The sequence below is a fragment of the Curcuma longa genome, chromosome 4 (genome assembly GCF_044706935.1).
Source record: "Curcuma longa cultivar G26 ecotype Majalengka, Jawa Barat chromosome 4, ITB_CL_G26_1.1, whole genome shotgun sequence".
NCBI lineage: Eukaryota > Viridiplantae > Streptophyta > Magnoliopsida > Zingiberales > Zingiberaceae > Curcuma > Curcuma longa.
Window position 1 is genome coordinate 3,745,014 of NC_133864.1, and position 23,373 is coordinate 3,768,386.

The window sequence follows — 23,373 nt, forward strand, 5'->3', positions numbered from 1 at the left end:
TAGACTGCTGACCAAACATAGCTTGTAGGGAATCCATTATCTGATAAGCATTCTCCACATGCTCGTGCTTCAGCCTAAGCACATCGCTCATACCGGCCAACATGTAGCCTTTAGCTTTGTTGTTAGCAATGACCCATTTGTCATATATTTCTCGTACACTACGAGAAGCACTCGAAGGAGGCTCAGAAGGACATTCCTCCGTCAAGACAAACTTGAGATTCTCACAGACGAGGGCAATGTTAATGTTACTCTTCCATTTTATAAAATTTTCACCAGTCAACTTCTCATTAAGTAAAGTAAGAATAGGAGCAGAAGACATGATTGCTGAAATTATATCACAAAGCAACATTTAATTAATTGAACGAATATCATAGGCAACAAATAAATTAATTTAGGAATCATAAACAAAGTGCATGATACAAATTTATTTATCCTACCAATTCCATGGAAATTTAATCTCACATTTAATATGCCGCCTTAGGGTCAAACAAATTAAATGACGATTAAATTAAGACAATCTCTATTAATAAATAAAACACTAAGATATCTCATATCTTCACTTTTATTTATTGATTACCATTTAATTTAGCCTAGATGCACTTAAACAATTTAATTGCACCCTTATGAATGTGACCCACTATTTCGATTTTAAAACCCAATTCATAATCGCCGCCTTAGGGTAGGTAAATTATGAATCAAATTAAAAATCTTATCCTTTCGGAAACTAAGCCTTGAATTTTGATTCAAATGAAAACCTTCCTTAGGGAGGACGTCCTATGCGTCACTAGGCGCCATTTGAATCTCACGTTGCTTTGGTTAATAGTGGAGGCCGTAGGATTTATTGTCATATATCCTTCTCCCACTCATTATTATATAATTAAGATTTCTCAAACCCTAATTATTTAATATCATCTTATGATTTAGTAATTATTAAAAGTTCAATCTCATTGGGTTCTCGTAATTATGGTATCACATAATAAACACCACATAATTAAACATCACAATTTTTAAATCTAATTTAAACATGATGCATGACATAACAAAATAAACATAGGAATGACATAAAGACAATGTCATAATTTCAACCGAGTCCTTTCAATCACATTTTAATTGAAAGTATAAAATTAACAAATTAAATAAAACAATTTTATTTAATTCAAATTAATTTAGAATCTCTTGAAAGCACGTACAAGAGATTTGATTAAAACAAATTTTTAATTAATTAATTTCCTTAAAATTTGGATCACATAAAAAGGACATATTTTAATTTGATTAAAACAAATCATAATCAAATAATCACTTTTTAACATTTACAAAACATTTATAACAGAAGCCACACAAGATTAAAACAAAATAATCAAATAATTTTAATCAAATAATTACTTATCAACAATTGAATTACGTAAATGACTATCAACAGTAAATTGCAAAGACAGTAAATAGCAAAGGTTCATGATTTAATATTCACATGATAACCTGGCTCTGATACCATTTTGTAGGAAAAAACGGTGAGCCTCCGAAACTATTCCGGTGATACAGATTATCAATTCTCGATCCGATCGAAATATAGCGGAAGCGATTATATAATTTCACAAATTATTAATCAACACATGAATATAAATCAATGAAGAATTTAAATTTACAAAAAGAAAGTGTTTTATAGAAAACTAACCTCTTTGTAGTTTTCCTCTTTCGTAAATTCTGGGTGCGTAGAAACCACAGCCTTCCAGTACGATCCTTCTATTGACGGTAGTGTGTGGGCACTCCAAAATACAAATCTCAGAAATCAATTATTTTTTTACTCTTTCTCTCTGCTCTCTCTCTCTCTTTGTTTCCAACTCATGAAAACATATATAGGGAGAGTGGGGCTATGGAAAACAAGGGAAGATCCTTTATTAAAAGAAAGATCAATCAAAGATTTTCTTCTTCCTTTTTCGTTTTGTTTTACCGATTTATTTCAAGAATTTCCAAAATTCTTTTTCCTTTTAATTGGTTTTTCACGGTAAAATCACCTTTTATAAAATTTAATATATTCCTTCCTTTTGGATTTTATAATATTTAATATATTCCAAATATATTAAAGATATTATTAATATCCTTTTGGATATTACCATAATAATTCACAAATTATAATTATCACATAATTATAATTTTAATTAAATCTCATATTTAATTTATTTCCAAGCCGTTGGAATTATGGAAACAAATTTCCATTTTCACCTTTGATTTCTAAATTGCATTTTTAGCTCGTCATTGATAAAGAAGGCGTACTGGGGACCATGGACCTATAATAAGAAGCTTCAATAAATTGGATAAATAATTAAACTCTTTAATTAATTTATTCAATTTATTAATTCCATTATTACTCCACTAAAAATATGGAATTGCACTCTTCTTTATTATAGAATATTTTACTCTATGAAAAGAGTCGTCCATTGATATAATCATTACATACGGATTAATCCTCCATAGATAATTCATAATTGGAGCTAGGAAATTTTCCGTTTACCTCTCCAATTATTTTTAAACCTCATTTACCATTAATCCACTAGTGAGTGGTTCAATTTATAATTCCATTATAAATCGATTGGGCCCAACACTCAGTTCCAGAATTAACAAATGAGGGAATTATCTTTCTGCTTCCCGCAAGAAGGAATGGATTCCATATCTGTAAATTTATATTCCCAGCCATTCATTTCAAATGTAAATCTAAAATGCAAGTGTTGAGAATGCGTAATTGCAAACTTTAAACAAGCAAATTAAGAATTACATAGAAATAAATAGGAGTTTATAATTACTTAAGGATTAAGATCTATCCATATATGATCATCTTTATGATTTAATTTGAATTTCATAGTATAACGGAATTTATTATGAAATTTCTAATTAAATCGGTCCAAGTCCTACATAATCTCATTATATATAAATGCCCCCAGCTAGATGTCTCCACATCGACGGTCCGGATAAGACAGTCACATTCAAAATGTTCATGGGCCGCATTAGTGATGTTTTAATTAAAGATCCCATACTTTAATTAATTTCATCACAGACTTAATTTAAGTTTATTATCCATAATTTAATCCTCTTGTATATATAACTCTTATATATACTAAATTATGGTTACATCCAATAAACTAAGGATTTTGCTATGATATTCAAAACAAAATATGTTCAATGATAAATGTCGCTTTTATTTAAAAAAAAACATAATCCAATTACAATGCTTTGAGGGCACTATTCCCAACATGTAGGTTTCGAGACTGGGCTTCGGGTGCTTCGGCGTTGCTGGGATCTTCGGCGCGCCTTCCAGTGATGAAGAAGCCATCGGCATCATCAAGCAGGTGTTCGGTCGAGGCATCACTTTCTTCGACACCTCCGACGCCTACGGACCTCACACAAACGAGATATTGATCGGAAAGGTTCGATCTCTCTCTCTCTCCCTAGTGTAGAAATTGGGTGCTCGAGGATTTGAGATTGGTGGATGAAATGGTGGTGGTTTTCGCAGGCGCTGAAGCATTTGCCGAGAGAAAAGGTCCAACTCGCCACTAAATTTGGCATCTCGAAGTACAACGGAAACGACCTCGAGATCAACGGGAAGCCGGAGTACGTGCGAGCGTGCTGTGAGGCCAGCCTCGAGCGCCTGGGAGTTGACTACATCGATCTCTACTACCAGCACCGGGTGGATTTGACTGTTCCTATCGAGGACACCGTGAGCAATCAAACACACTTCTTCTTTCAGCTTATGAGCTGATTAATTAGCTTGTTTAGCATTGATTAACTAGTTCTGTTCTCTCTCTTTGGCATCGATCTTGTCCAAGATGGGAGAGCTCAAGAAGCTAGTGGAGGAGGGGAAGGTGAAATACATCGGGCTGTCGGAGGCGAGCCCCGATACGATCAGGCGAGCGCATGCTGTGCATCCCCTCACTGCTGTGCAGATGGAGTGGTCACTCTGGACTCGCGACCTCGAGAGTGAGGTCGTTCCTCTTTGCAGGTGTTTTCTCTTGCTATATATATTAAAAACTAATCATCATTTTGCTACTCTTCAAAACATCAGTTGATCGATTCTTATGGTAGAAGCATTTGCATATTCTTCTTTTGCGACAAAAACGAACTGAGAATTAAACCAATCTCAATCGAGAGTTAATTCTAACTAATGTATATATATTGTTGAGAAATTAAACAGGAATCTTGGCATTGGAATAGTTGCGTACAGTCCACTTGGCTCTGGGTTTTTCGCTGGAAAGGCCAGTGTAGAAAGCTTGACTCCTGGCAATTTTCTGGTATGATCTCATTGTCGATTTAATTTTCTACATATGCTCAAGACATGATCCTTCGATCGATATAGTCACTTGGCGTTTTCCTCAGTCCCATTTCCCTAGGTTCTCTGGAGACAATTTGGATAGGAACAAGACCCTATATTTTCGGTTAACCAACTTGGCTGCGAAGCATGGTTGTTCCCCTGCTCAATTGGCCATTGCTTGGCTTCTCCATCAAGGGAATGATGTAGTACCCATTCCAGGTAAAACTTTAATTTCTGTAAGTCAAAAGTGATAAACTTAACAACCCTTAGATTTAATTTGTCACCAAACTCTAAACTGGTGTTTTCGCTATTGCTTGAATGATGGTCAGGGACGACGAAGATGAAGAACTTGGACGAGAACATTGGCTCACTGAAGGTGAAGCTTACAGAAGATGACCTGAAAGAGATTTCTGAGGCATTGCCTGTGGATGAATTTGCTGGGGATAGAGCCATAGGACCTTTTGCATCGTATGTGTGGCAACTTGCAAATACACCCCCCAAAATCGTGTAATCAACTTATCATCCCCTCTAGCAGTACTCTGGGGGTTTTAATTACCTCCGTTGTGATAAACATGGAAATGGCTTTTGCAAATCGGTTGTCTGATTAAGCCACTGTTTAATTTTGCATAAAATATTTATGCGAAAATTTTACTTTAGATTTTTTTTTTCAGTTTTTATCATAGAAAATTGGCAAAAAATCAAAAGAACATCTTTTTTTTAAATTCATATCATCGAATGCACACCACTCTTTTAAAATTTATCAAAATAATGGTGTTTTACTTATAGTTATGTGTCCAAAATACCGATAACATAATCACAATTCTCAACTACCTTGAGCTAATTAGTAGGACTAATTAGACTATTTTAATTTTTTAAATTTTAATTTAATATATTAAATAAAAAATTACTGGAGTGTACAACTCAACATTGGCTATACCAGTGCAAAATACTCGTACAATTTATCTTCGAGTTGTTTTGTACAAAACATGATGTTGGAGCTAAAAAATTTGCTCCCATGGGAATCAAAGTTTGAATCCCAACGGGGATAGATGCGGCGGAGATGACAGAGGCTAGCCACATCGTAGGCTTTGGACTCGATCAACGTAGAATTAGATTAATCTGACTTGAAATCGAGTTCGAATCAAGCCAACAGATTTAAAGGCAAATAGTGTGATCATGATCTAAGTGTGATCATGATCTAATTTGAATCAAGGTTGATGGGGTCTCGGACAAGTGGGCGCACGAGAGAGTAGGAGGAATGGTATAGGGACACATTCTGAAGGCATGGGCTGATGTATGCGAAATGTGCGGAGTGCACGATAAAGATCCCTCTCACTCTTTTAGGTTTCAAGTTAATATAAAAGAGTGCTCGTATAGGTGGGGAAGACTGTTTTCTTACTATTTAGCTTCTTCGTTTCTTTTTCTTCTTTTTTTCTATGCCTGACTTTAGCGTCTGAAAGGTTTCACTAAGTTCCTTAGCCACCCTTCTAACTCTTCTTGGTGGCTATAGCTTCCCAACTTGTTCATCAGCTGTGGGGAGAGTTCTGGCCCAATATCATATGTTCATTATGTAGGGATCTATATGTGCGAAAAACCGATTAAACCGCATATAACGCAATGGAAAACAGGATCCCTCCAGAAGATCCATGTGAAAAACATACTCATTTGACGATTCTACTTACTAGAATCGAGTTTACCTTCGATGCGTGTCCTTCGCAATCCCGACAGCAACTTTTTGCCTTCAAGGTCGACGGATCTCAGCACGATCAGTGCGTTCGTGCCTCCACGGTATCCACACGAACACTGATATGGAGAAGAACCCAACTGTGATGCTAGCCACAAAAGAGGATTCGGCCAAAGGTGGAAGAGAAGAGGAAGAGGGAGAGTAAGAGCATCCAAAAACAACCCTTCATCAAGAGCCTCTCACCCCTTTTTATATCCCACCATGAGATATGAAGGGTTTTATCTTTTAGTGATCTAAGGAATTAATATTTTATTAATTCTCATGCATCTCATGCATGAAGATCTTTCTCTTCCTTTAATGAAGATTATGTATCTCATGCATGATAATCTTTCTCTTCTTTTAAGGAAGATCATGCAGCATTTTATGATCATGATCTCATGCATGATAATCTTTGATGAATTCGAATTTGGCTTGTGTGACTTGAGTCCAACTCGAGTCTCACACAATCTGAGTTGACTTGAGTCCAACTCGAGTCCAACTCAATCCGAATTGACACTAAAGGCTAATTCTAACACATTATTCAGAGATCTTCATTGACGGGATAATGTACAATAAATTATAATCGAGTTGATTAAACAAAATCAATCTATGAATTGGACAAATTTTTTATTCATAGAAAATAAAATGAAAGATCTTGTTGATAAGACAATCATAATCAGGAATCAAATAAAAGAAAAGAAAAGAAAAGTTTCAGCCTATGATGATAAAAGACCAGAATTAAAGAAAGATATTTTATGGATATTCAAAAGAATAAATACTCAATTAATATGCATGCAAATCACATTATTTTATAAAATCTTTCACCTTCTTGGTGAAAAGGCGAATAGAGACGGACAAAACCAAAACCTAAACACCACGTCATCTCTTAATGCTCAATGGCGTGTCTATTTTCAACAATCTGCATCATATCATGGCAGCTCTTTGTTTTATTTTCACTCAGCACTCAAATCTTCGAACTCGGAGAAGCTCCCTTAAAATCGAAGCATCGCGCACTAAAATTTGGAAGGTAGGGTGTAAACTATTGTCCCAACAACTCCAAAATTTCAAGCATTTCAAAAAAACTCTAAAACCCGACGTCACTAGTAACATCTAAACTATTATTCATGCTCTTACCAATCTTGTCGCCAGTGACATCTTCTTATTCAGTCTAATTTTTTTCACTCTAAACAATTTTATCACAACACCAATGATATCTAAAATTATACCGTGGACGAAGCTTTTCGCTCTAATAATCGAACGATAATTTTGCAACTTTAGATATTGTTTTCTTATTTATATATTAGCATTATCAATGGCTTTCACTCACTATGTATCTGGACTTTCTTGTCTCCTTTTTTGTATTTTCAAAGTTGTAGTTGACCGGTATTAACACTTTAAATCAAAAACATAAGTATGTTTTTGATCTAAAAGTTGTTTGTTTCTAAAAGGATAATCTCTAAAATGTCATACTACTATTTTAGGAAGATACACATTTTATAATCTATTGATTTACTCCACTCGGTTAGTGTATTTTTGAAATATTCACAATTTTAATAGAATTTTTTGTTAGTAATATGGTTAATTTCTGATTGTATCAATGTAGAGAAGATTCAATTTTTGATGATGTGCTCTTAGTTACGATGGAATCTATTGATTCATAATTAGAGAACCAACATGTATCGGTTACTTCAAATATAAATATAATTACTATCAATCTGCTCACTTCAACTTCCTTTAGTGTTGTAGTGAATACCGGAGAGATTACTAATTACATATTTAATTTGAATGAACAAACTCTTAGTTTTGAGAATGACTCGGACCATACGAGTACAAGATTAGAAAATTATTTTGAAGATATGTAGACTCAATAAGAATTTAACAATAATAGAATGAAAGCAGAAATTGAAAGGAAAGTCTCCGATGATGAATTCTATGTAAATGATATACACTAAGCATTAGATGAGCCAGTCAACACTAACTAATATTATAATATAGCAACTTTGAAGAGCAATTTTCATTAGCTGAAGATGTATATGTAATGAATTCAAGACTTATCCATTGCAATGGCAAGAACTAGATGACAGTACTGAATTTTTTATTGGTCAAATAACATATTTTTCTTAACTTTCATAAGGTTAACATAACTCAATTTCAGTAATACTAACATAAATATATATAAATTCTTATTGTAGATTTACATAACACAAAAATATTTTAAAGATTCACTTGCTAAATATGCTATGAAAAGATGCTTTACATACAAAATAAAGGATACAAAAAACAAGGCTATCTCAAGGTTTTATGAGGCCCTAGGCTAAATTTTTTTTTTAGACCTTTAATATATTTTTTAAATATAAAATTTTCCCTCATCTTTTTTCGTTCGGATTTGGGACCGACAACAACAGGTTAAAATTTTTTTTTTTGAGATGCAAAATTATTAATTAAAATTTTATATTCAAATTTTATTAATAAATTTTTTTAATTGATAAAATTACTAGATTATTTAATCTTTTTTAAGACATTATTAAACGTAAATAAGACTTTATTAATTTTAATTTTAAAAAACTTCTTTTTGCTGAAGCTAATAATATTTTATAAGTTATTTATGCATTAGAAAAATAATTTAATTTTTTAATACCTCAATTGTGATTTATAATTCTGGATTTATTATTTTTTAAAAAACTTTTAATTCTAAAAATAAACCTAAATCATCAATATCAGATTACATGTTATGTGTTAAAAAAATTTTAAGATTTAAATATTTTATTTTAAAAAAAATTATCCTTAAGTAATTTTAAGTTTTTTATATCATATAAAATGAGATCCACATTATTGATCTGTTAGCTTTTGAGAGAATGAAGATATAAAATAAGATAAAAGAAAAGGAAATTGCCATATAAATAGAATTTTATATTTTTATAATAATATAATAATTATAATTAATATAAAATTAATTAGTTTTACTGTTATTTTTAAAATGATGCATCAATTTAGCTATGCTTAATTCTTATGCATGCAGCAACTTCTCATGCATATAGGCGTGCATGCGTAAGCAATGCATCAAATGCACGAAGTGATATCAAATTCTCATGTGTAGCCATACAAACATGATGTGACCCTACAAAAATCGAAGCACTATGATCTCACGAAACGAACACATTGTTTGATTAATATAAAAAAAAATTTATTAAAATATTTTTATAATAATAATGGGCCCCACTAAAATTGAGGCCCTAGGCATAGGCCTTAGTGGCCTATGCCTTGAGCCGGCCTTGACCAAAAACACCAGAGTTAGTTAAAACAACTTGTGAGGAAGAAATTGCACACGAATAATAATTGCAAGATTGAGTTCTATAAAATATTTAAAGCATCACCGGTGCGGACTTAGCTTGAGAAAAGTTGACCATTCTGCATACATATCTTCTTTTATAGCTTATTAGAAAAAAATGATAAATCCCAGTTAGTCTCATTGACTATCCCTAGGATGACCGGCCCGGCCCCACTGAAGTTCCCCAACTGCCACCAGGGTAAATCGGGAAGTGTACGCAGCGGCCAACCTAGACACCAACATCCTTTGATTGCGCTCCCCATTTGGAGAAAAATTTCTACAAATATGTCGTAGCTGGGGATCGAACTGCAAGTGCCTGGGTGACAACCTGAATGTCCTACCGCGGCACCATTGCCCCGGGGACTTTTATAGCTTATTAGATTGAAAGTCATTTTGTGTAGATGATTATAAACCCAAAACAATTCAGAGAGATATAAAAGCATGATTTAGAGTGTATATATCATATCGAAAGTCATATTATGCACATCAAAAAGCTCTAAATAAGGTGATAGGTGATTTTAATAAGGAATATGGTGATCTTAGTAGACTAAACTATAATGACCCGGGTACGTTGTTGCATTGAAAACAAATAGTGATAATAAATTCCAATATTAGTTTTTGACTTTTGGTGCATGTGGAAAAGTTTTTCGAGCGTATATTCTTAAAGTAATTGGAATCGATGCAACACACATAAGTGGCAAGTATCCTAATGTTTTATTGATGGCCACAACAGTAGATGGTAATGGAAATCTTATTCCAGTTGATTTTGTAGTTGCTAAGGTTGAGTGTGACCCACCATGTGAGTGATTTCTAAATCACCTAAAAATATTTTTTGCAGCTGATACATCAACTATGACATTTACATCTGATAGACAGTGGAATATTATTTGCAATGAGTAAAGTTTATCCTACTAGTGCTTACCATGAATTATGTTACTATCACCTATCTTGTAATATTCTTACAAATGCTCTGATAGACCTGCATTAATAGGATTGTTTTGGATTACAACTATAGCAAATACAATTCTACAATAAGATCAAGTCATGCAAACTATGTCAGAGAGGTATGCAGATGCTCATAGATGGCTACAAAATATAAAATCTTGTGCACATTTTCCTTGTAGAAAATAGTCAATACCGACTGTTTCGAGCAAATACCGAGAATGATCAAGCCACTAGTCAACAAACGGACTGATGTATACGCTCCTCGTAGTTAGAGATGACGAAAATACCTGAAGAATACTCTAAAAAGAGAGTTAGAATAGTGTCGAGGTTGGTTCCCGATAAGTTATTCTGACGCTCAAGTTAGGGTTTTGTAAGAGGATGGAGATTAAGGGCTTGAGGAAATTAGGATTTTGCATGTGCATACCTATGCCCCCTAGATAGGAGCGACCTTTTATAGAGTTATCAATATCTTGAATCTTCAAAACATAAGCATCCATTTAAGATTTATTCTGAAATATGTGCTATCGTTTATGATATATTCTGATATACACGCTCCTATTATCCATGTCTTCTAGAATACTTTCCTGATTTTTTGAAAGAAACAGCCTTATAGTTCCATGATCTTATGGGTGAATCGATCTTATGGGCTCAACCCAAAATCGATCACAGAGAGACCCTAGGCTAAGATGAGATCGGCACGTGAGGTCGAGCGAATGTTGGGATCCAAGGCTTGAGATGAGACCAGAACCCGAGGCTGAGTAGAGGTTGAGGTCAGGATCCAAGACCGAGCAAAGATTAAGGTCGAGATTAGGGTCTATCTAAAATACTCATACACTTTATCTAAATAAGAGAATCAGAATTTAAATCTCATTAGAGATGATTTTAAAAGTTGACATCTAAATATACATAAATTATATTTTAAATTTATTCGATAGATAAATCATGAAGAAAATTATCTACTTCTAAAATTAATCAAGCAAAATCTATATATATTATGTTTTATTATAGCGACTCCAACATAGTGTTATTTTATACAAAGTAGTTGTCCTTTAATTCATCTAGAATCGGAGTATGACCATAATGAAGACTTATGTGGAGATGAGGAAGGAATGAAATTGTATTGGAGGTTCTATGACCATAATGAAGCCACTTGCCACGAGAATGAACTTGAATATCGATCGTGTTTGCGCCGAGAGTAACTACCTAGAGGGTTGAATTTGAATATTGATAGTTCAATTGTGTCGAGAATGACTACTTCGAGAAGGATTGAAAAAACTTTTAAATATATGTTCATATTGTCAATTTTAGTCCAAATAGTCATAATTTGCCAAATGCGCGTGATTCATTTGCAAATTTAGTCATGAATGTCCTACGCTCGTATATTTAGTAAAATCATCCATGAATCCACCCTCACCGCCCCTCTCTTGTTTAAATCCATCATTTTCTTTCTTCCTCTTCTTCTCTCTTGATTGAAATAAACTCGAGGGGAAAAAATATCTCTAAATAATTTCTAATCGAGATGAAGAACGAGAAATCATGGGATGTGGAGATTGGGACGTCAGGCGGTCTATATCCAAATATGATGGAGAGCCCACAGCTCCGATGGGGGTTCATCCGCAAGGTTTACCTCATAGTCGCCATGCAAATCCTCATCACCATCATCATCGCCGCGGTCATGAATATAGTTCCTTCAATCCATGTCTTCTTCATCAGCCGCACCTCTAACTCGATCATCCTCACCTTTATCATCATGATTTTACCTTTATTAGGTATGTATGTATGTATATATGTATGTCGTTGCAAACTACTAACCAACTAGTCTTCGATCGATCGATCGATCAAATGGAATGAAATCTTGCAGTGATGATACCGATGGTGTTCTTGAGCGATCGCCACCCGATAAACATGATTTTGCTGGTGTTGTTTACGATATGTATGGGAATGACTATCGGATTGGCATGCTCCGGCCGTCAAGGTGATTGTGAAATTATATGTAAATTCCGAAAAAGTATGGACTAAACTGCATATTGTTCATTAGCATATAGTAAGGGTCTGAATCACATATTTAATAAATTTTTAGACTAAAATATGAAATTGTTGCTGGGCTGGGCAGGCAACGTGGTGTTAGAAGCTGCAGCATTAACGGCAATAATTTTCATGGGCCTAACTCTCTACACTTTTTGGGCCGCCAAAAGAGGCCACGACTTCAGCTTCCTCGGCCCATTTCTCTTTGCGGCTCTTCTCTGCCTCACCATTTTCTCTCTCATTCAGGTCCATTATTTTAGCAAAAATTTAAAAAGCACCCATTAATTTTATCATCATCAAAATCTCACTTAAACTCTGGAGACAATGTATCACCATTTTTTTTTTTGGTCAGTGGGGAAACTTCCGTGGGATCGGACCGGTCACCCCCAAAGATTGAGTCCATGAAACTGACTGAGATTTATCATTGTAGATATTTTTCCCCTTGGGCAAGACGACGACGATGATATTCGGGTGCATATCAGCAATCGTCTTCTCCGGCTTCATCGTCTACGACACCGACAACCTCATCAAGCGCCATAGCTACGACGAGTACGTCCCGGCCGCTATCTCTTTATATCTCGACATCATCAACTTGTTCTTAGCCTTGCTCAGCGTAATGGAGGAGTGATCGAACATCCAAGGTGAAGAAAATACATTTGTGCTTTGAGAAATAACTAACAATGGAACGTTTAATCTTTTCTTTTTCTATGACGTCTATGAAAAGTGTGATTCCAATTTATGTATATAATTTAGTAGAAATCTTTGTATAATGGTCAAAGTGTAATTTCCTCTACAACAAATGAGTTGAAAAGAACTATTGTATTATAATGTAATTAGATAGATTTGCGGGATCAAAGTGAAGTTTCCTCTGCAACAAAAATCTCCAAAACCATGGGAATTAAGTTACAATTTAGATAAGATTTAGGGCTTAAAGTGAAACTAAAGGTGAGCAAAAAATTTGATTAAATCGAAATGTTCCTAGTAATATAATATTTCAAAATTTCCAGAAATAATATCAAGCTTCATCTTAAATAGGTTGAATCCAACGTTTGAAGGCATTGGTATTATGTCTACAACACAGTTGAACCTAGAACTGATAGGAAACGATTAGAGACATCATCTTGTGGTTCTTACAAAGGCATTTCGTGATTCATGTATGCGATCGCGATCGCATGAACTCTTCTAGTCGATCCCAAACCTCTAAAGCAGCTGCTCTGTCTTGATGCCTTTTGTGTTTGCTGATCTGCAAAGAAGTTTTAAGGGAGGACAAGGACCTTCGGTCAGTGACAAAGTGAGCAGTTGGGTAGAACAGCTTAAGATTTGGTAGATCGACTTACGGAAATAATCTTTACATTCCACTGCTTCACTGTTTTTGCGGATTCCACGCTATCGTCCTCAAAACGAACATAGAACCCGATAACTGCACAAAACATCAAACGAATCTCAGCGGAAAGGAAGGAGCACTGGATGAGAAATCACTTAGAAAATTGACTAGAACAGAATAAGAAATCAAGTAAATTGACTGTGCAACCATAGCAAACATGTTCTTAAATTTAATAGACCGAAAGTTCTCATGGAAAAGACAACAAAATCAATCAGGAAGAACTCCAAATTATCAACCTTACTTAGATTTAACACACACATGGCAAGTTTACAACTCTTGTGAGGTATCTAACTGCAGTTTAAGCTCTTGCAAGGTATAAGAGAAACAAGAATAGGTATGCCAACTCAGTTTGGCAGTGCAATGACCTTATGGATCATAGAAATAAATTGCACCAAATTACGATCAATTCTATTAAGTAATAACAAATAATAACAAAAGAATGTAATTTTTTTCCTAGCAAGTAAGATACATGCAAGACCTATCGTCCATATGAGCTGGGAATTTACAGTTAAAGCACAGTGATTGGTTACATCAATGACATTTATGCAAGCATCTATTACGTAGCAAATCTACTCGTCTAGAATTGAAATGATGTTTGGACACACACTCGTCGTGTCATCCATGAAGACCCTTGTTGATATTATCAACGGAGAGTGTGACTGGAGAAGCAAAAGGAAATCTCAAGTTTCAAATCCATCAAGGGCATCTGTTACATTTCCAACTTAGCAACAGGCAGACTCAACCAATCATATCCAATGTTAAGATCTACCCAGAAGGCAACTAAAGTTGCATCATGAAAAAACAGCATGGATGTTTTTGTTTATAAACAGGATGAACAGCATGCTGTTGGTTACCACAGTATTCAAAATGAAGAATGCAAAGAACTCTATGTTTTGACAAGTTATCGTTAGAGAGTAATTACACTGTATGGAATGCATAAGTATGCTAGGTTAGAGAGTTCACAGATAGCAATATATGAAAGATTGAGAAACAGTTAAAATAAACAAAGAATAACAATTTAATCTTCCATGACCAAAATGTAAAGAGGCAACTGCTATTAGAACAGACAAAATTCAAACAATAATACTGACACAATAAGCAAGAAAAGCCTACAGAAGACTATTTTTGTAATTAGATTTCATCAGTGCACTTACTTACAGGATGTCATGGAACATAACAAATAATTTAGTTAGGTCATAAAATGTAGTTTGAAAATAATAATAATGATGAACACTCAATATGAGGGAAGGAGTATGCTGCCACACAGGAGTAGATTCTCACATTTACTGAACATATTGAACTTAAATGCCTTTTCATGTATCATAAAATCAAAGATATTATAATTAAAACAAAAGCTTCTTCGATATTAGATAACTCAAATGAAGTAACTTCTAACATAAAAGAAAAGTAATTGAATTCTGAAAAAAAAAATACTGAAAACACAAACAATCTATCTATATGTATAATATATAATATACATCTTTCACACATGTACCACTATGTAGTTAGAGCAACGTTCTAGGTTTCAAATTATCCAAAAACAGTGAATATATTTCTTTCATGCATATATGACTAAGATGTTCATAGTATATGTTCTGGGATAATAAATTATTATCAATCTTCACCAGTGAAAAATGTGTACTTGAGATGCATTCTAGGTCTTAAATTTATCAAAACAAGGAGAACATAAGTAATAAAATTTAGGAGGATAGGTATCCAACTATACTAGAAAACAATTGACACCAACACTTATTAGTAGGATCCAAACAAGCAAAACATTATCCAGTTCTAATGTCTGACCTAATGCATTGGTATTAATTATAGAAGTTACCCAGATATATTTTTCATGAGTGCCAAAAATCTGGCTCGATAAAGTAGTTTCAAAATAATAGGGAATGTCACTTAAAAACTTAGGAATCTATTCATGTAGATGAATAAAGGGATTAGAACCACAAGAAAAATGTTGACCCCTGAACATATTCATACAAAATTCAGATTTCTGCAACAACGAAGAGAATTAGTAGTTTAGCATCATTGCATACTCTATTATAGTCATGAAAACATCAACTAAGAGAGACAAACTCACAAACAGTTTGTCTGAAATGACACTCACTCTTGTTGAAAATTTCAACGTGGTCCTTGAACGGCCAGTCCTTGAATTGCCACTCCTTGCCGAGCACAAACACAGCCACAACACGGTCCCAGTCCTCTGGCTTGAACCCCGAGGGCTTATCTCTGACCTCGTAGGCGGCCACCGCGCGGTCCCGGCTCAGTTTCTTCTGCACTGTCACACAGTCAGGCTTCGGGCCCTGCATTGCCTTCACCTTCGCATCCGTCGGCACAAAAATCCCGTCTTCCAAGAATTCCTTTACATTGTGGATGGTGATCAAGGTACTGTACGCGCTGGGAACGAGAATGATCGGAACCCCCTCCCCAATCTTGCCTCCCTTCAGATGCATCTTGGGCTTGGAGGCCACGGCATCAGCAACATCGTCTCCGCCGCCGCCGTAGGCCGCGGCAACAGGACGATGATGGTCGTCGGTCCCAATAAGTCGCGTCTTGGCCACGAGGCCGTCCTTGCGCTGCTGCGACTCGAGGCGCTGTCTCTCCTCCTCGCGCTTGGTGGACGCGAGGAGCACCGCGTGGAAGTCACGGTTGCGACATTCGAGGAGGGACTCGCGGTCCTTGAGGGGCCTCTCCAGGGAGCGGATCATGGCGACGTAGTCGACAGCCACGGTCGCGGGTTGATCGGCGGCGTAGGCGTCGACGGCGGGGGCAGAGGAAGGGGGCTCCTCGAGGGGGAGGGAGGGATCATCGGGGCGGTACTCCTCGATGGCGTTGGCGGCTGAGGAGGTGGGAGGAGGGAGGAGCGATACGGCATCGGAGGAGGCGGTGCGGCCGAGGAGGTAGTCGAGGAGGGCCTTGCGGTCGGGGAGAGTAACTGTGGTGACCCGGTGGTGACGGGCGGACTGGAGGTAGTCGGTGTGCTTGAGTTGGTGGTGACGAGCAAAGAAGAGGAGGGCGTCGAGGTGGTAGAACCCGCCCTGCTTGGAGCGGTAGGCGGTGACAGCGGAGGCGGGGAAGGCGTACTCGGAACCGAAGCGTAGCTCGTCGCCGACTCGGCTCACGCGGTCCAACTCTCCGCGTATCGCGTACTCCCTCAGAACCGAGAGCGGATCCATCGCCGGCCCGGCGAAATCGACGCCGGCGGAGGAGCGATTTGGGGTAGGAGAAGAAGAAGAGGGCGGCGGTCGGGGGTTTGCTATCGCCTGTGGGTCTTAAAGACAAAAAAAAAGGGCATAATGGTCCTTTCAGTTGCCTCGTATTTATTTCATGCGGATCCTATCCAAATACCTGGCCCGGCCCAGCAATTTAGCTGGGCCATCATCTAAGAAAAGCCGTTAATTATTCATGTGGTGCTTGGTCTTGGGCTAGTAAGCACAAAGTTGGATAGGCCCATCAGCCCATTTAAGGTGAAAGGACATAAAGGTCCTTTATGTATTCATAGTTAGCTATTTAGGGGATGTTTACTTTGGCAGAAGGATGAGAAGGCACGACTTCCTCTCTCCTTTGATTACTATGCTTTATATTTGGGTTGAGTATTCAGTTAAAATTAAATCGAATTAATCAAAATTGAATTAAAATTTTTTTAACTCGAATCGAATTAATAAAATTTTTAAATAAAAATTGAAAACAACTGACCGAATTTTTAAATAAAAATAACAAATTAATTCATAAAATATCAATTAATTCAGATTTTTGATCGAATTAATTGAAATAACTAAAATTTTTAAATATTATAAAAAATTTACCAATTAATTAGAGATTTATAAATTTACTAATTTAAAATTTTAAAAATTATTTTTTTATTTTGATTAATTCAGTTTATTCAATTTAATCGAATAAGAAATTTAAAAATCAAAACCGAACTGAATTAATCAAATTAACTAATTTTTTAAAAAAATAATTGAATTTTAAAATTATCGAACTGAATTTTTAAATTCAATCAATTTAATCAATTTATTCGATTTAACCAAATTTTTGATCACTCCTATTCTTTCGTGGAAGCCTTTTTCTCGCAAGTGTCTTCGTTTAAGAGAGATGTGTTCTATAGAAATTAAGAGTAATTTATAACTTTGTCATGAAGCCAAGCCTTATGATCAACTCCTTCGACGACTCAATGTCAATCATTGCTGAGAAGGTCAACGTCGAGGATCTAGCGGTAGAAGTGAGGCAAAGGAGATCAGATTCTCATAATCAATTTTAAACGATTAGAATAAATACAATACAATAATTTAACAATCATGATAAAGCAACACCGCAAAATAACATGACAATGCATGTTCATGACGAGAGACAAGGATTAGAGAGGTCGAGATCACTAGAAAGTATTGTTTCACTTCACTCCTTAACAACAAATGAGTTTAAATGCTCAAGCAAGCTAGTATACAGTGACTTGAGAACAAGCCTAGACAAAGCTTAGGGTGCAATAAAAAATTGATTACTAATGATAGATATTTATCATTTTTAGTTAGATAATTTCGGTTGACGGTAGCTCCACAACTATGTAAGTCTTTGGCGATGGGGGCGGACTTGCGTGTTGATCGGTGCAAGTCCATCCACATCATGAGAAAAAACTTCATTAACAATATCTAACAAGTCGGTATATTTCTGCCGCCGTATTAGGGAGAGGAGATAGTCAATTAGGGGTAAAACTAACTTTGAAGTTACTACAATCAAAAAACCTAAAGAATATGACAAATTAAAGGCATGTGGGTGAGGGGGGACACAAATCAGAAAAATGAAAGATATTGCTTTGCTGCTTCCCCCAAATCAGATTAATAATGTGATGGTTCCACATTATGAGATGCAAATGTGGCTCATGATTGGAATGGGGTGGGTTGGGTCAGACCACCAGATTTGGTCCATTGAATTAAGTAGTCCCATCAGCCATGTTAATTTCACCATGTGGGTGCATGTGGAAGGTATCCCTCATTCAGTGCCAACCAAAAACTATATCTCATCAATCTCATCAATCAATCAATCTCATGCACATTTAATTAATTGATTGGAGGAATTCCATGTGACCAATCACATAGAACAACAAATAAGTACTTGATAGATGTTATTTTAAAAGTGAATAAAAAGGAACACACACTATGGTTTATGATTGAGGATGGATAAGTTGAAGTAAACAATATTTAAGTTGGAGTAAACGATAAGAAACACACTATAATTTAGGAGGGATCAGTTGAAGTAAACACATTCCTTCGAATGCTCATAATTTTGAGGGAAAAAAATTAAAGGAGCGCATGTTCATATTCCATTTTTTTTTACATTTCATTTTTTAATCAAAATGATGTCCCACCCTATCAACTCCCTTATAAAATGATATAGTTACCTTCATTTTCAAGTACATTGTTTTAAATTATTATCTTCCCACACATATATTAAATTCTGAAAATCAACCATTTGTATGAACATGATAAATCGGGGTAATGGTGCAATTATAGAATTTTCTTACGAAATCATAACTATATCAATATTACCGGACCGGCCACCCCCAATAGTTACTGTGTATTATAGCCGCTACGAAATCATAGCTATATCAATATTATAATAGTTATGATTTCGTAACTGCTACTATAATTATAACAATTATGATTTTATAACTGTTACAATATGGACTTATTTTGTTCAATAATATTTATGTTATATCAGCTACAAAACTACAACTTCTATAACTATAGTAACAATTATGAAATCATAACTATTATAATATTATAAAAAAATGATAATCTCAGTTAGCTGCATTGACTCAATCTCTGGGGGTGATCGGTCCGATCCTACGGAAGTTTCCTACCAGCCACCAGGATAAATCAAGAAGCGCATGCAGCAGCCAACCCAGATGACTAGCATCCTTTGATTACGATTCCTATTTGGAGGAAAATTTCTATAAATACGCTGTAATTGGGGATCAAATCGCGGGTGTCTAGGTAATAACTTGGATGTCCTACCGCAGTATCATGACAACTATTATAATATTATAAGAACTACAAATCGTAATTATTTCAATATAAATTTGTCTTATTCGTACAACTAGTCAATGGATTTAGAATTTAATGGGTGTCAAGAAAAAAAATATCTAACAGTATACTTGAGAATAATTATATCATTTTATAAAGACGAATGGGATAAGACGTATATCCAATTATATAAAATTGATCTAATAGATAGTGACACAGATTTAGATAAATAACATAGCAATTATGGATGTCTTCGAATACGAAGACAAAATGACAAAGATATGTCGAATATCTTTCTTTCTTCCTTGATTGGAGAGAGAGAGAAAATTTAAAAAATATATAAATTTATTTCATCTTGATCCTAAATTATAATTTATATTTAACTTTTATTATTTTAACTTTGATTGTTTATATTGTGTTTAAATGGAAGTAGAGGGAAATCATAATAAACAAATTTATAAATAAACTACGAAAAATGGAAAATTGAATAGTAGTGTATATATGTCTATTAAATTATTTTATCACATGGCTTAATAAATGATATTTTTATATAAAAATGGGCTGAAATTTCATCATCAGATCTATTTTTTATTATAATAAAAAAAAATTATTTTTACCTTTATTATTATTATTATAAAAACCCCATAAAAGTTTGGGGAAATGTAAACTTTCTTTTTTAATATACAGCAGGTGATATCGAGTTTCCCCCAAAATCGCGACCTTAAATCGGAGGGGTCGAAAGTGAATATTTCTCTCATTTCAACGCTATAAATTTGCGCCCTCCCCTCCAAATCCAATGCCCCCAATCTCGAGCTCGTTCGCTCATGCCACCGCCGCAATCCTTCTCTGGGCAGAAGCAGCGGCAATGGCGATCGAGTCGGCGAAGTGCGCTTGCTGCGGCCTGCGCGAGGACTGCACCTTGGAGTACATCGGCAGCGTGAAGGCCGACTTCGACGGCAAGTGGCTCTGCGGGCTCTGCGCCGAGGCCGTGCGCGACGAGCTCAGCAGGCGGCAGCGGCGGAGCTCACCCGGCGTTCTCCTGGACGCCATCACCGACCACATGTCCTTCTGCAGAAAATCCTCCAACTCCAATCCGGCCACCAAGGTCGCCGACGGCATGCGGTTGATGCTGCGGCGGAGATCCGGCGATCTGTCGAAGCCCGCGTCGTCGCCCGTCAAGTGCGGATTCAGAATCGCGAGGATCGCCGATTAGGGTTAGCGGTTCGTTTCCCCCCTATTTCTCGTCTTGCATGCGTCGATGTTTCTCGTCACCGTGTACATATTTGCTAAATGAAATTAAATCGCCCTCTTGAATTGGGGATATCATTCAGAGTTCCAACTTTGCTGAATATTTCTATCGTGCTTCTGTCGAAATCAACAGGATCGATGAGTAATGGTTAGAACTTAGATTTTTTTTTTTCGATCGGCGCCTAGGTTTCGATTCGGTTCCCCCCTTTTCTTATCTCGCCTGCTTCGATCTCGTCATTGTGTGCATATTTGCTCAATGAAATTGCTCTTTTTTTATCACAACATTCAAAATTTTCAACGTTGTGAGGGTTCGAATAGTAGATTGCTTCAATCGACGACTAGGTTTCGATTCATTTTTTTTCTCGCTTTTAATTAAAATTAGCCTTGAAATTGTTCGAAAGAAAGAAGTTAAATTATTCTTTGTTTGTGTTTGTGAACATCTCATAAATTCATTTCCATGTTATACATAATTGCATTTCTTCCTCTTCTCTAATTATACATAATTTATTTTAATTTCCTTTTTTTATATCAATTTTTGTCGTATTTGGACAGAAATAAAATAGGAAAATTAGACAGAATTAAATTCCTTCCTTCCTTTTATTTCTTTCCAGGAGAAATTATGAAAATAAAATAGCAGAAAATGAACAGAAGTGAAGTTTTGTTTTTTCTTCTCTCTATTTATCTCTTTCCTTTTCAATCCATTTCAGTCCATTTCTACCTGATCTGGAGATTGGACGGGGAAGCAAAATATAAGAAGAATTTAACCTTCTAAGTAAACACAGCCTTAAAAGCTTGTCCTCATAGAGGAGGTGATCAGCTCCATGTCGACATCGCAGAGGGAGAGGTGGAGGATGGCGATGAGCTTGGAAGGGAGATGGAGAAGAACAACGGCGACTAGTAGCAACTCTAGGCACCCTCTCGAGGTGGAGTTCGATCTAGTGGAGCTCCCTTTAATTCGCTTCATCATCTCCACCAACCATGCATTGCCATGCATTCCTATGATCGTTTAATTTGTTTGCTAGCTTGTTGCTATCCATCAGATTCTAGAGGAAAGAGGAACGCAACGCAACTATTCCTACGATCGTTAGATTGTCGAAGAAGACTATCTAATGCCTTTAGAGCTGATTGAATGTGTTTGCAATGGGATAAGCAAAGACAACGTCATATCATATTGCGAGATATGAAACGAGTTGCCATCGGAACATAGCTGAATTGGTTACGACAGAACAGAGTTGTAGAAGAGGGCAAGAATTCGAATCTCGATGAAACCGAGACAATACCTCTTTCGTCATGGCCAACTGCAGCTTCTCACAAATGGTCGTGAGACCGATCGTGTGAGGCCGTTAGGATGATAGATTCTATCTTTATACAGAAAAGTGAGATATGAAACGAGTTGTGCTATCGTATAGATGGATTTCATTGTCGATGCTAGCCCATGACACTTATTGGTGATAGGGACTATGACTCATCTAAGTTATTGGTGATAGAGGCTGATTCCTGCCTATTGGGATAGGATAGCCCATATCGATCGATGAGATTTTATGGATCCGCAACTTGTTTGAGTAGTCATGATCAAATATGACAATGCCCGTTAAGGGATTCAGTTTTTTGAATCGATTAATAAATTTGAAAAGTGCAAATATAATGGGTCATGATGAACAATTCAGTATTACGAATGATTCAAACACGGCCAGGGGTGAGTATTCGGTTAAAACCGAACCGAACCGAACCGAATAAATCGAAAACCGAATAAACCAAATTTTTTCGATCAAATCGAACCGACCGAATTTTTCAACAATAACCGAATAAATCGAACCGATATAATATCGGTTAATTCGGTTTTTAACCGAATTAACCGATTTTTCTAACTCAAATAATTTAATTTAATTAAAATGATGATAAAGGTTGATTCAATTAAAATGATGGTATGCGTATGCGTATGCCCAATCCGGCTTGCTAGGCTTGCTAGGTTCATTGGCAACGCTATTTATCTTACTTCTATTACTTGCTCGGGATTTATCTCCAATTCACCAAAGTTTCCCAGCACTCCAGAATTAACGATTGAAGACATTTTAACTACTTCGCTCATATGGATCTCGCTCCTTCGCTCATGCAATTTCATGCGAAAATTTAGCAAGAAAATCAATAGGACATTTTGGAGCTTCCTTAACTAAGGAGCATGAAGGACAGCTAGCTTACATCTTATTTGAAAACTAGACTGAAGCGTCTGCGGCGAGAACAATGGGAAGGTGCTTGCGGCGAGAGCGACGGGAGAAAAGATGATTGAGGTGGACGGTAGACCGACGAAACCTTGGAGTCACAGCCAGGCGCCCAAGAGCATCGAAGACTAGGCAACGTCAGGCGTCGGCGACGGGAGCGACGGGAGCGACGGGA

General features: G+C 36.1%; 4 protein-coding genes across 4 annotated transcripts; 3 read left to right on the forward strand and 1 right to left on the reverse strand.

The window, feature by feature from the left end:
- Window positions 1-1,406: 1,406 nt before the first annotated feature.
- LOC141826924 (putative aldo-keto reductase 1) lies at window positions 1,407-4,924 on the forward strand. Its single transcript, XM_074714245.1, has 8 exons — window positions 1,407-1,435; window positions 1,714-1,729; window positions 3,252-3,419; window positions 3,506-3,709; window positions 3,819-3,991; window positions 4,184-4,280; window positions 4,366-4,519; window positions 4,630-4,924. The coding sequence occupies exons 1-8, from the start codon at window positions 1,407-1,409 to the stop codon at window positions 4,809-4,811; spliced, it is 1,023 nt and encodes a 340-aa protein (XP_074570346.1). The 3' UTR covers window positions 4,812-4,924.
- A 6,891-nt stretch (window positions 4,925-11,815) lies between these two features.
- LOC141827388 (protein LIFEGUARD 4-like) lies at window positions 11,816-12,949 on the forward strand. Its single transcript, XM_074714615.1, has 4 exons — window positions 11,816-12,065; window positions 12,158-12,271; window positions 12,410-12,567; window positions 12,752-12,949. Exons 1-4 carry the CDS (start codon window positions 11,816-11,818, stop codon window positions 12,947-12,949), a joined length of 720 nt encoding a protein of 239 aa, XP_074570716.1.
- Window positions 12,950-13,331: 382 nt separating this feature from the next.
- On the reverse strand, window positions 13,332-16,950 carry LOC141827387 (protein CDC73 homolog). Its single transcript, XM_074714614.1, has 3 exons — window positions 15,819-16,950; window positions 13,659-13,741; window positions 13,332-13,564 (listed from the first exon to the last, which is right to left on the reverse strand). Exons 1-3 carry the CDS (start codon window positions 16,885-16,887, stop codon window positions 13,472-13,474), a joined length of 1,245 nt encoding a protein of 414 aa, XP_074570715.1. The 5' UTR covers window positions 16,888-16,950; the 3' UTR covers window positions 13,332-13,471.
- Window positions 16,951-20,541: 3,591 nt separating this feature from the next.
- On the forward strand, window positions 20,542-21,082 carry LOC141828429 (uncharacterized). The gene has a single exon (XM_074715857.1). It carries the CDS (start codon window positions 20,597-20,599, stop codon window positions 20,942-20,944), a length of 348 nt encoding a protein of 115 aa, XP_074571958.1. The 5' UTR covers window positions 20,542-20,596; the 3' UTR covers window positions 20,945-21,082.
- Window positions 21,083-23,373: the final 2,291 nt, after the last annotated feature.

Coding starts and splice junctions, on each gene's coding strand:
- LOC141827387 (XM_074714614.1), bottom strand. CDS start 16,887: ATGGATCCGCTCTCGGTTCTGAGGGAGTACGCGATACGCGGAGAGTTG. Junction 13,742..15,818: donor CGTTGAAATTTTCAACAAGA/GTGAGTGTCATT, acceptor TGTTTTGTGCAG/TTATCGGGTTCTATGTTCGT. Junction 13,565..13,658: donor GGAATGTAAAGATTATTTCC/GTAAGTCGATCT, acceptor ACTTCTTTGCAG/ATCAGCAAACACAAAAGGCA.
- LOC141826924 (XM_074714245.1), top strand. CDS start 1,407: ATGACTATCAACAGTAAATTGCAAAGACA. Junction 3,710..3,818: donor CTGTTCCTATCGAGGACACC/GTGAGCAATCAA, acceptor ATCTTGTCCAAG/ATGGGAGAGCTCAAGAAGCT. Junction 4,281..4,365: donor TGACTCCTGGCAATTTTCTG/GTATGATCTCAT, acceptor CGTTTTCCTCAG/TCCCATTTCCCTAGGTTCTC.
- LOC141828429 (XM_074715857.1), top strand. CDS start 20,597: ATGGCGATCGAGTCGGCGAAGTGCGCTTGCTGCGGCCTGCGCGAGGAC.
- LOC141827388 (XM_074714615.1), top strand. CDS start 11,816: ATGAAGAACGAGAAATCATGGGATGTGGAGATTGGGACGTCAGGCGGT. Junction 12,066..12,157: donor CATGATTTTACCTTTATTAG/GTATGTATGTAT, acceptor GAAATCTTGCAG/TGATGATACCGATGGTGTTC. Junction 12,568..12,751: donor CCATTTTCTCTCTCATTCAG/GTCCATTATTTT, acceptor TTATCATTGTAG/ATATTTTTCCCCTTGGGCAA.